Source organism: Plectropomus leopardus, chromosome 8 (assembly GCF_008729295.1).
Source record: "Plectropomus leopardus isolate mb chromosome 8, YSFRI_Pleo_2.0, whole genome shotgun sequence".
NCBI classification, from domain to species: domain Eukaryota; kingdom Metazoa; phylum Chordata; class Actinopteri; order Perciformes; family Serranidae; genus Plectropomus; species Plectropomus leopardus.
The window spans coordinates 10,779,850-10,793,259 of record NC_056470.1 but is presented as its reverse complement, the minus strand read 5'-3'; the positions used below and the strand labels follow the sequence as shown (position 1 = coordinate 10,793,259).

The 13,410-nt window shown below is 40.5% G+C and overlaps 1 protein-coding gene across 1 annotated transcript in view; it reads right to left on the bottom strand.

The window, feature by feature from the left end:
• Positions 1 to 13,410, bottom strand: part of sema3h (sema domain, immunoglobulin domain (Ig), short basic domain, secreted, (semaphorin) 3H) — an 81,670-nt gene that overhangs the window by 47,446 nt on the left and 20,814 nt on the right. The window contains exons 2-4 of the mRNA XM_042491601.1: positions 8,380 to 8,534; positions 2,139 to 2,201; positions 1,106 to 1,225 (exon numbers count right to left, since the gene is read on the bottom strand). Of these exons, the coding sequence (XP_042347535.1) occupies positions 1,106 to 1,225; positions 2,139 to 2,201; positions 8,380 to 8,534 (338 nt within the window). The remainder of the gene's footprint in view (positions 1 to 1,105; positions 1,226 to 2,138; positions 2,202 to 8,379; positions 8,535 to 13,410) is intronic.

Here is a 13,410-nt window from a genome sequence, read left to right as displayed (position 1 = left end):
TATATATATATATTATACCATATGATCAAATGTTTAAAAATGTTTGACATTATTTTGCAGGCAAGCTAACTAAGAAGCTACAGCTGGATGTGGGTGCCATGCCAGTGGTTCAATAGCCCATTATTCTGAAACCCCAATAATTCAAAAAACCTCCCACTGGACCGAAAGCCCGCAATCCGGCGCCTCGTTGTCCCAAAAACAAAAGCCCACATGTGTTTATTTAACTCAGTTAACAGAAAAACTGTCATAATTTCAGCTGAAAAGAAAAATCCCTCTTGAGGAGTCTCAAAAAAGTCATACATTATGATTTATACGTTATCTTTTAAATTAAGCCATAATTTAACGGAGTCTGGAAAGCAGTAAAGCCAACAGTCACTAAACTCGCACCTCCAGAGTGTGTCTGTTCAGAAAAAAAGGCCTTTGAAGCGAGGGGATTTTGTTTACCGGATAATGGGCCGTTGGACCAATGGGCTTTCGACTGGATGTGATGGGGAGGAAAGGCCAGTTACATGTCAGTTATATCGCCAAGTCAATCCTGCACTAATATTATGTTTGAAAGCGCAGTAGGGAACATAAAAACTGGGGATATCCTGAAAAACTGTTTTTGGCCCCGATCCAGATGTGAGTCCTTCAGTATTGATTATCTACTGATATAAAGTCCAATCTGATACTTTCATATTTTAAGTATCTGACACAGAAATAAGAGCAGTGTGGCTGTAAATCTGTCTGAATTTGGCATCTTATTTTTCACAAACTACTTGATCTAAATACTAACGGTCATGTTACAAAAATATCAGGCTTATAAACTTAATTTATTTACATGATGTGAATGAAAGATTAACTACATGAATGTAACTCCTGAGATTTATGTGATGCAATTAGCTGCCAGAAGGAAGACATTTCACTCTGTTGGATTTGTTGGAACCAGAGAAACTCCACTGGCAGTTGTAGCGGTGTTACAGAGTGGAGCTTCGTCCCCTGCAAAAGATCTACTTTGGTACTGTGATTCCCCTTCCAGTCACTGTGACAGAGGGAGCACTTTCTCGCTTCTTTAATGGCTGCAGAAAATGATTATTTGTGTATATGTGTGTGCTTGCAGTAATACCTGTTGGAAGATGTTGGTGGCTATGAAAGCACATCGGGGGTTGAAGGCTCCAGTGCCACAAACATACAGGTGAGTCTGATTAAAAGGCTGCAGAACTCGCAGGAAGTTAGCACACTCCAGCTAGACAGAGACACACACACACACACACACACACACACACACACACACACACACAGAGAGAGAGAGGGACCACAATGTGAGAAATAATGGAGACATACAGTATTTTATTACATATATAAGTGGTTACTTTATATTAATGTGTTGAACTTCTGTTACGGATGAAGAGGTGGGTTTGATCCTTTTTGTTCCTGCTCCTGGAAATGTAACAATTTCTACCACCTGGCAATAATATTGACAAAAGTGATAAGAAAAGGAGCCACGTTGAATTTTATTTTCTTATTATTAAAAACATGACCTGCATGTCTCTCATTAGAATCTGTTGTGTGAAACCTTTTCCAAGAGTTTTCACACACAAAAAGCATGAAGGGCTCCAGCTCCACTGAAGTTAAAAGTAAGACACGTTTGCTTGATTAGCATCACCTGTTTTTCTTTTCTTCTATGTCAAAGTCCTGTACGTGTTGTTTTGTTGTCAGAATAAATCTAGTTAACCTGAATCTTCATATCCTCGCCAGCATGAGAGCTCTGTTGTTTGTTTATTGTTCCCAAATGAATCAGATTCATGCAACTTAAGTTCCGTTTCAGATTGTAATCTTTCATGCAACTGTCTTGTTTTACTTCTGCAAAACTCTTCAATTTTTTTTTCTTTTGTGGTGGCAGCACAAGGTGAAGAAACCTGATATAACCTGACCTGTAAGCCACTGATCCGTATCTGCGTAGAAGTCTGTAGAAATGAGTTTTCTTTCGTGTTACTTTAAAACCAATCGCCTGCACTCATGGTATCAGAGTTACTGTGGAACCTGTTGCTTGGCTTATGCAATCTAGTGTGTTTGTGTGTGCATCTGTGTGTGCATCTGTGTGTGTGTGTGTGTGTGTGTGTGTGTGTGTGTGTGTGTGTGTGTGTGTGTTGAATCACCTCTGGATCCTTTCCAGCCATGAGACATTCTTGGATACGGTCTGGGCTGGCTGGCCAGTACAGCTACAGAGAGCGAGAGAGATAAAGAAAAACAGAGTGAGAGAAAGTGTTTAAAAACAGTCTTTATTGCTCACCACCAATTTCCGATAAAAGGCTTTTGGCATTGGAAGGTGCTTGACAAGGAAGTGAGGCAAGGACAGTCAGCAAAACATGACTAATCTAGATGAAAAGGGGGGCAGGAGGAGAAGAGGGAGATTTTAGTACCTCTTGTGAGACAGCTTCAGGGAGGAGACAATAAAAACCAACTGGCAGCACCGCTGAGCTCTAATGAGTCAAGCTGTCAGAGCAGCAGTGATGTTGGCAACATGAGTAATTAATCCACCATTTGACTGAGAATACAGAGTCTTTAGCTACATGTGCTCAAGAATGCAACTGTTGTTTTTAGATTGGATAAAGCATTCATTTAATTTTCTCAATGGCTGCATTGGCATGCCTCATATTTGTCTTTTTAAACATTATTATCTCTGCCATGCCTAAGCCTGGAGGGGACCATGCGTTCAGTCGTGTATGTGTGTGCATGTATCTGTCTGGCCACAGCTAATCTTACAAACTATTGGACCAATCAGCCTGATTTATATTCTCTGCATTTATGACTGTATGTTGAAGGATCTCTCCTGATTGATGTTGGAAACCAGTTTGATTGACTGTTTCATACCTGTTATATGTCATGACTACTCACTACTCTTAACTTGCCTGTAGAGACTAAAAAACTTTAGGAAATTTGTCTGCCTACAGCAATAAGCTCTACCATCTGTTGCAGGCCTAATTTGGAGTTTGTCATGACTTATAAAGTGACATCCATAGAAAAGTTTCCTCTCATTTTGAGACAGAGCATCTGCAAACTAATTCCATATCTGATATGATATGATATGATCCACTAGAGGTAGGCATTATACAATATGAATAAATCACATTTTTTTGACATCTTAGCCACAGTTGGGCTGCAACTAGGTGTTGTTTCATCACCCGAACAATGCCATACCACAATGGGAGCATTTCAGAAGCTGGACGATTTTCTAGACTTTTTAGACTTGTTGATTAAGTCATTTTTTCTTTACATTTGTGCTTCATTCATAAGTACGCAAACAAGCTATGTAATTAAATGGTTTATCTTGTTATTAAAAATACATTCATCCTCATAATTGTACTGTAATAGACTGCACTTGTATAGGTCTTTTCTAGTCCTCTGACCACTCAAAGCACTTTAACACATTCACTCACAGGTGGCCAAAGCTACCGTCCATTGTGCCACCTGCTACTTAGTTAACAATCACGCTTTGATGGCGCAGAAACAGGAGCAACTTGGGATTCAGTATTTTGACCAAGGGTACTTCCACATGTTGACTGGAGGAGCCGGGATCAAACAACCAATCTTCTGGTAAGTGGAAAATTTGCTCTACCTCTTAGCCACAGCCGCCCAGAGGATAGTAAGTTGTCAGATGTTTTTCAGCATCTAGCATTATTATTGGTTTAAATGTGCACCTTCCCCTTCCCTGCCCATTGGTGGCTATCTATTTTTCATATACAGGGCCTGTTAGCAGGAGAAATCGATCTGCTCTGTAAAATGCCCTGCAGATCCATCAAAAATAGATGAGGCTTTTTTTATTAGCTCCTTGAATGCTTCTGAAACACACTGTGGTGCATCTGCTGGAATTACAAGAATTGTCTAGAGCAGCCGCAGCCGCAGCCAGCACAGCTGGATGCCTGGCGGAGATCTGCATTCAACTAAGTGCACTTTGCTAGTTGTTTTTTTTTTTGACAACACCAGTGCTAATAGTGCCAACTGTTTTGTTACAACAGTAAGCTATTTCGGAGTTTGGCGGTATTGTAGACTTCATAATTATGATGTTATTCAATCCTGATTAAAGACGTTTGAGGGCTCCTGTTAAAATCTAAGTATCCAAAGCGGCCAAACAATGTTCAACCTTTTCTAACTCAGTTCTATGTCATGTCTAATTTGTTTTTATTTGTCATACGTTTCCAGTTGGTCTGATGTACATTACGTTTTTATCGGACCTGACAGGACCTAAGAAGAATCAGATTTTGTGCCAATTATGTTAATAGAACAGCACCCTGGACAGGAAGCAAAAAAGTTGTTGATTTGTTTCGATCAGACAGTTCACACACTCAGAAGCCAACATGCTTGCCTTGTGTCTTTTTTTGACCATCTGCCAGCTCACAGGCCAGACCATTACACTTAATACTCTTCATAACGCCTGTAGGCTGTTTGCCATTTGTATCACTGCCAAGTAAGAGAATAGATGAGACTGTTCCAAAAGAAATGGAAAGAAAAACTTCTGTAATGCAGAAATGAGACAGGCAATGTAACCTGTCAAATATATGGCTCAAGGGCAGATATTCAGACATTAAGTTATTTATGGAGGCAGGAGACAGTGTTTATCCACTTTTCTAGACTGTCTGAATCACTATGTCTGAATAAAATCCACAGGTCGTTTAAAAATAAGGCCACAAATTCTCTGGTCCAGTTTAGGTTCGGTTGTGTGTGGGTTTTGAGCTGCAAGCAGCTCTATAGTTCGTCCTGTAGGTTTGTGGATCAGTTCACAGAAATTTGTCCGCCCTCTGGCGGCAACAGTTTCACCTGAGGAGGCAAAAATTTGAAGGACGTCAACTATGTGTGTGTAAAGGTGTTTGTGCCAAAAAGGGGGGCATCATAATGGGGGATGGATGCGTGTACCTGGTCGCAGCGGTTACAAATTCACGTTTTTTAATGTATTAGTTCATTTAAGGTTCAGGTCAGAGAATCACCCATGAAAAGTCTTATTTCTAAACAGAAAACAAATGACTTCACCGTTGAACTAACCTCTCAAACACTTACAAATAGCCTGAGAGAACTAATGTAATCAAAACAACATGGAGCATTGGAATGTCCCGTTAAACTGCGCTGTTTGTGTGCATGTAAACATAATCAGTATAAAATATTAAAACACTCAAAATGGGGATTATTCCACTGCTTTTGTGTTGAGCCAAAAGGGCTTGAAAGTTGTGAGGCATCAATAACAACAGAGGGAAGTGTAGCTTAGTGTCAAATGGCACCTATGACTAATCTAAATATTTCCCTGAGTCATTCCCTCAGGCACCAGAGCGGTGGAGTAGAGATTGCATTGATATGCTAAGTGATCGTCCTAAATTATTTCCACATACCATACAAACCGCGCACTTTACGGAAGCAAATAGAGAAACCGTACCTTTTGTTTTAGTTTAGATCACTTTAAAATGAAAAAGGTCATTATCACCCAAATGAAAACTCTGATTTCTCAAGTGTCATTAACAGTGAAAGAAATAAGACATGATCTTAGCAGCTCTAACAGAAAAACTTCCAAGCCGCTTCTTCAAGAGTTTACTTCACTCACAACATGTAACACCATTCGAAAGTGATTAATGAAAAATGATGGTGCTCTCAGGAAACAATTTCTTTTGGATGTCAGTAATCGTTCCCTGATGTAGTCATTCCCGGAGAGCCCGGTGCGGAGCCGAGACGATCAGATAAGATTAGCAACCACGTTCCACCTTATCTCCAAATACCACACACTGACAGGAACATGGACCCCCACTAAAGGATTCTCACCACATAAAGACTTTGCTTAATGGAAATTTCCCCCTCTGTGTCGAGCGTCCTGGTTGTCAATTGTAAGCAAAATATAGAATTCATTGGCAGAAAAAGGAATTCTGCATATCGAACAAGTGGAAATTTGATGCTGAGAAATGAATACTGCACTTTGGTGAAGAATACTAGTGCTAAAAAGGCAAGAAAAAATGGAAACAAAAGAAGTAGTGAGAATGAGACAAGTATGCAAAATCAGCCACAAACACACACTCAAACCCTTGCTGACCCTTTTGTGTAATGTGGGTTGCCAGCTGCAGACTCACACAGAAGGAATGCCTTGAGGGTTTTTGGCCTGATCAAAGAGAAAAGGCGACTGAAGGCAGCAGCATCACGTTTGGCACTCTGCCCTGAACTGTGATGGACTGGACAAACTGGTTACGTGTCCGTCTCTCTATGCCAAAATCTGTTTTTATTAAGCCAGGAAGACTGCGTACATATGAGCATGTGTGATAATATTCATGTAAAAAAAGTGAAAGAGTAGGAATAAGATGGTCTCAAGCTGCACTGATAAAGACGCTCTGGATGTCAGAGGCATAAAAAATAAACAGACATATAGAGAATATGGCACTGCAAGTGGTTTTAACACCATCAGGGAAAAACTGCACACAAGCTGGAACAGTATAAACAGACTATAAATACTGTATGTACAAATATATAACTTTACAGCCAGAACGGAGCTGAGTTATGAGTTGACTATGACTATCTATCCTTTTATTGGCTGACTGCCCGGCTGAGTGGGTGGCTGGCCAGCTTGACTGCTGTCTGTCTGTCTCACTGGTTGTTTGTCTACTTGCCTACCTGTTTTGCTCTCTGATAGCTTGCGTGTACGTCTGACAGATGAGGGTATTGATTTGATCCGGCAGGGCAGATTTATGAAAAGGCAGCACTGTCGCTGTCCTTGCTCTGACCCTGAACTTATCCAGACTGGTTGGCAAACCGTCAACATGTCTGGATATCATTTAAAGTTAAGGCAGCAGCATGAAACTGGATACTGTGACAAACCTCGAACATATATCTTATAGTCATTGTTGATTTTTCTTTTAAAAGACGCAGATTGCTTTAAACTGATTTCCACACAGATTTTGTGTCCCTGTGCACCTAAAACTTGCGTTTCCTGCTGTAAATGTTGGTTTTGACTGTGAGTTTGAATTTTGCTGACACTTGTGTTGGATATGTTTGGTCATTTGCACCAGTGGTGAGTATTGCAGGAATTAAGTGTGTGGTAATGCACAGCCATTAGGATGCGCAACACTTGTCTGGGCGGGAACTTGACCAGCTGGACAGAAAGAGGGCAGAGCTGTCAGAACACAGCAGGGGGGTCTACCTCAGAGTTTTAAGCCTCATGACATTGATGCAATGTGAAAATCCTGGTCCTTAAAATATTGATATACACTTAAAAAAGACTTGATTAATCCTCTAAATCAGAAAATGTAGAAAAACAGAAGTACTCAAAGATATACAATATCAATAAATACAGGAAATAAAATGTTGATTTAACAGGCTGCACACAGGTTGCCATGTTGTCAGGTGACACGAAAATGTGGAGCAAAGGTGATCTGTTTCTGCCTTTGTCCATAACTAGATCCAAACTTCAGCTGATGCTAGAAGCATCTCCAGCACCAACAGGACTTATGCTGCTCGGCAGAAAACATAGACAGTGGAAACGGTGGGAATGTAAGAGACATGCAGAAAATAATTTATGCCCTGAATGGAATCCATTACCTCACTATCCTCTGTTTTGAAAACTTACATTGATTTGGCTACAAAAGGAGCTTTATGCCTCATGCAAAGTGTATGAATGGTGGTTAAGAAGTTTAGCTTACAAGGTATTTATGTAACATGGCTGTAATCCATGCTGGATTTAAGATAATTAAAAAAAAAAATGTGCAAATGTTTTATACAGAAGGAAATGCAGGATACACTAAATGTTTTTTGTTGAGTAAAACTGAATGTAAGCATAACATTTGTTTGTGTAAAAGAGACCTCACACAGGCTTAGTAGGCTTTTAAAATCTTTCTAAATATCAGTGGATAAACTAAACAATACACAGTGATGAGGCAAAAAAAAGTCTACATTTTGGAGATGTTTTATCTAACAGAGACAGCACTGCAGCTTTAACGGATTGGCCGATTTGGAACGAGATGGAAAGAAGAGACAGTGGAGATCATGCGCTTCTATGGCTCAAGCAATATTTCTCTCCATGAGGGGAGGTAATTAATCTTAATTGAGTTAATGAATGTAAACACCAGAAAATAGGGACTGAGGAAGAAAGATTGGCATTTATGAGTAGGGAGTAAGGAATTAGAGAAAGATAGGCGATCACAAGGGATATTAGTCAGAGGGGTGTAACTTTCCTTTTCCTCATATCATCAGTAATTAGTCCCATCAAAGCAGAGACACATTACTTATCTCAATCTGCTGTCATGTGACTGTTTATGTGTGTATGATAAACTCCGCTACAAGGATTCACCAACAATCCACTTGTTTGCTCTGTCTCCGTATTGTGCCTTGCCTTGGGTAGTAGGAAAATGTGTGCATGTGTCCTGTAGATCTAACCTTGCGTGGGTTTTGCGTTATGTCGTCCAGACTGGTTGACAACAGGTTATCTTTCATGGCCACGTACAGACGCCTCCCGTCTTCATCAGGCAGCAGGGACTGCAGGTCTCCAGCCACCAGGGGCAGAGTCAGCAGGCGGCCGTTCTGGATCAGCTCTGAGGAGAAGAAAACAAGATGAAAGATAACAGTCAGTTTTTAAGAAATGTCCCAGAGAATCTGGAAGAAATTAGCATGAAATAAACTTAAATGCTTTCTTGCAGAGTAAGATGAGAAGTTGATTCCGCTGTCATGTCTGTGCATTAACTACGGAGCCTGAGGAGCCAAGAGTCGATTAGCTAAGCCTGAAGACTGGAGGCAGGGGAAACTGTTAACCTGGCTTTCTACAAATTTCAACCCTACAGCACCTCTAAAGCTGACTCATAAACCATGTTGGTTTTCACTGGGAGTAATGAGAGTTTTATGCTAAGGTAAAGAAAGCTAATCAACTTCTGACTGTAACTCCATTGGGGAGAGTAGAGTCGAGTCTATGATGTCTCCAATGGGAAATTTAGTTTGCACACAGAGATGAGTAGAAGAAACAACAACAAACTGCTGAAGAGAATCTCTGCACACCTGAATGTGGACAGGTGCATCAGAAGATAACAGTAAGTGAACAATAAATAGTAAATACATTAAAATGAATGAAGCTTTTTTTCTTTTTCTTTACCAGGCAAACAATCAGATAAACTGACATCTTGGTCAAAGACAAAAACTTTCCCATGCCTGCATTGTGTATCACACACACAATTGTCAGTTGTTTGTCTTGCAGATTCATTTGTCTTATCACACTGGACATGCAGGTCAAACAAAAGAAACCGTAAAGTATCTTTCGAGAATAAACAAACACAGACACAGTGTACCTGAACTACATCTCTAGACAGATCGTGCGATTACGAGCGATCCTGAAAGCACTGATAACGAGCTCGCAGCTTAAATGTTTTTTAAATGATTGCACTGTTACACCGTGTAAACTATGAAAACTATGAGAACATTGCCCGTCCGTCTGTCTTGTGTTAACTTTCAGATTTTAACTGCCAACTGTTCTTCAGTGGATTTGACTTGGCATCGGCTCACAAAGCTAAAGCATAAACATATAGGCTTTAAAGCAACACCAGGCATGGCTTCACACGTTGGCAGCTCTAAATAGCAGCGAGAGGCAGAGAGCATTTATAAAACACAGTTTGAACTTCAAAACTCAGAAAGTTTGGCCCATAATGTTTGTGAAATGCACACAGCATACTCTTGCTTAGCAACCTTGCCAACACTTTACACCAATTGATACCAAAGGGACGAGAGCCAGGAGAGTAGATCTTCCAATCTAAGTGTTTAAACCAGACCCTAAGGAGAGATATGTGATAATAATACAGCTTGTAATTAGCATACATTATTGCCCTGTGTAGCTTTAGCACACAATATTGGTTCACTCAGGGGAAGATTTAGAGGAGATATTAATGATTTATCATCTTTCACTGCAGCAGCAAACTCAGCTCCCTCTTATTAAAGGAGAGATCATGTATGGTTTTCGATCGTTCGAGGGGTGGGCATTCATGTGGTGCTTCTTCCTCTGCAGTGATGGATAACCAATCTCACACAGTGCGCTCCCTGAAGCTGCTGAATCTGATCTGACACAAAGATCATACTGAATATAACCTCGTCCATATTCCTCACTGTATCACGGCGGTGTTACCCTCCAGCATGGTTGGGCACCTTTACTGACAATCAATTATTCAGTCCTAGCAGCTCCATCTCAGCGAATCACACAGGAGGCACTGGATGTTGAAAACCTAATTGCCATAATAAATGCTGGTGTTGCCTGTTACTGCAAACTACGAATATGTTAAATTGTACCTTTAATATGTTAAGTTTTTTTCCTTTGCATTTCAGTTTTATGCTGTGACAACACTGTAGTTGTTGTTAGGTTTAGGGACAAACATACTTGGTTAGGGTTAGGAAACGATTAAGTTTTGGCTTAAAATACCCAGTTTGATTACCACAACTGAGAATGGAAATGTCCTGGAAATCACCTTAAAAAATACCCGCCATTTTTGGCTACCAGCACATCTGATCTAGAAAAGCCACCATGCTGCCTCCTTCTGATCTGAGCTTCTATTATCTTATCTGAACTACATCATTTTATGCGAATATGGTACATATGAAACGTGTGAATTTAATGTATTTAATGTTTATTCTGGGGTCTGGGCTGATGTTGAAGCATAGTGTGTATGAGTGTAAACCAGGGACAGAAAGAAAGCTAACTAATATAGTCCTGTGTTCGTACAGATATGGCTGTCTCCATCAGATTTCAATGCAATGTGATAAAGTTGAAACCAGTTTAACTTCACCTGAACAGATGAAGTGAAAAAAAAATATCATTAGACAAAACTACCCTGTTGTAGGACTTATCAAATGGCTACAAAAATACAAAGATGAAACTACCTCTCAAGGTACCTCTGGTCTGCACGCCACATTTACAACCCAGCAAACAGGAATCTATCCATCAAAATATAGATCTTTTGCTGACACATAACTGTGGCTGCCCCTTATTCTCTCAATTTTGCCCACACTGCTGTGCCTCTGCACACACATGGCAATTATCTGAACTACAGCTGACTGAAGCAGATGTGGGATCTAAGATGAAAGTAATGAATGACTGTATACCTTCAACACTCTGCTGTGTCTGTTCTTTATATGCTACATATCATGTTAGTTGGCATTTGGGTTTAATAGAAAAAATCCACATACTCTCTTGGTTTGACAAGAGTTAAGAAAAGATGAAGAGACCTACAATTGAATGAAGTATGATGAGTGAACTTTGAGAGGAAGAGATGGAAAACAGATAAAAGAGAGATTGATGGACGTGATGAGAAGAGGGATTCTGTTGAGGTGCAGCAGATTGATCTGAAAGACAGAGAAATGAGACGAGACAGCTGAGAAGACAGACTGGATGTATATGCAGAGATAGCAGGAGGCGGACTAGAGTGAAAAAGGGTTAATTCTTTGTGAACATACTTGTATCAGTTTGCTCAAAGTAATACTGAGGAGCAGACCATTCAAATCTGCTGGCCCAAAATAGCCATGTCTGTCCTCCCCTGAGATAACTGTGGTTAGGATTTTTTCTTTGTTAGGATTGAGAATAACCAATAACTAAAAAGACCAGCCTGTGAAAGTGCTAAATATTACCAACATCGTGCAGGTCAGACAGTCATGAAAGCACTTGATTTACAGGTATCTTAAAGGTCCAGTGTGTGGGATTTACTGACACCTAGCAGTGAGGTTGCAGAATACAACCAACTAAATACCCATCAGCTCAACCCTCCTTTTCCAAGTTTGTTTAGAACCTATGGTGGCCTTCAGGTAAAGTAAAAAATGCAAAAGGCCCTATCTAGGGCAAGTGTGTGGTTTGTCTGTTCTGAGCTACTGTAGAAACATGGTGGTTAGTGGAATAGAGCAGAGGGGAGAACAGATGTGAAGGGCTCATTCCTAAGGTGACAAAAACACAACCATGCCTATAGATCCCACTGATCCTACATACTGCTCCTTTAACCCCCTTATCCTACCGACTGGGGCACCTGCAGACCGCATAGATATGCTTTTAGTCATATTCTACAGGTACTTAATTCTATCATTCATTTTTCATGACGTGTCCATCAATTTGTTCCTGATGGCTTCATACCATTGTTTTCTGTTTCTGTTTTCATTAATGTTTTAAAAAATACCAATGTGTTCGGGCTCTCAATAAAATAAAAACATATCAATCTATTTGCACTATGCAGTAATTAGTAATTATGCAGTTAATAGAGGTAATAAAGGTGTTGCTTGTTCACCTCATTTCAGCTTCCAACAGACCTACAAATATGGGTTTTGGTAACTAAAAATGCCACCAAGCATTAACCCCCCGGCTTCAAACATGTCTTCACAAACCTCTGTGTAAAGTCAGAGGTGCTAGATTCATGTGTTTTGCAGTTTGTCATTTTCAGCCATTTATTTGTATTTCTAATAGTTATAAGCACCAGACAAAGAGAGCATGGACAAGTCGATCATGCTTGACTAAATAGACAGGAACTTTAATCAGACTTTCTGGACCCTATCCAAATTGGTCAAAATATCTAACATGGTGAGTTGACAGGTTTGCACAACTCTGCCCAATTAACAAGCTGCATGCTGTGAGCCCCTGTGACTTTAGTTCACAGCTCCTGGCTCACATGTAATTACGTGATTCAAACCGAATTCTGCAAGTCCACTTTTCTTTTAGAACATGGAAAACTTTGTTGACTCTGATCACTGTGCTGCTTTTGATTTTTTCTAACTGTATTTTTCACTTTGCACAAAAAAACAAACTAACTGCAAGAGAAGGTGGGTAAAGTCAACAAGAGGAGGAGGGGAGAGAGAGGATGGGATAAATGACACGGCGAAATGACAGCAAAATGAAAATGGTCTGATGGGTGAAGACAGTTACGAGATGAGAATAAGAAAAAATGTCAAAACATGACACAATGACAGACAGATGAGGAGGAAAGGGAAGAGGAGGGGGAGGAGGAGAAATCTTGATGCAAGAAATTAATGCATATTGATGGATGATGATGAGGATGAGCAGGAAGAGGAGGAATGGGATAAGACAGGCGGGGATTAGGCAGGAAAGGTCGATGAAGGTAGAAGACAGAGCTCCTGTAAAAATCATGTGGCGATGACAGGGCTGGGGGGGTGATGGACATATGGGGGGATTGAGGAGGAAGTGGAAGCAAGTGAGAAAGGAGGATGGAGGGGAAGAGTAGCCGAGTGCGTGGGGAAGAATTGTAGCGTAATAACAGAGTGAAAAATGATGGATAGATAGGTGGACTGGGGAGGAGGAGGAGGAGGAGGAGGAGGGGGGTGAGAGGCAGATGAAAAAAAGAAGGCAAAGTGAGAGGAAAAATAATATGATGACAGGGTGAGTAATGGTGATTGGATGGGTGACGGGTGAGCGAAAAAACAGGGAAGAAGGAACTGCTGTGG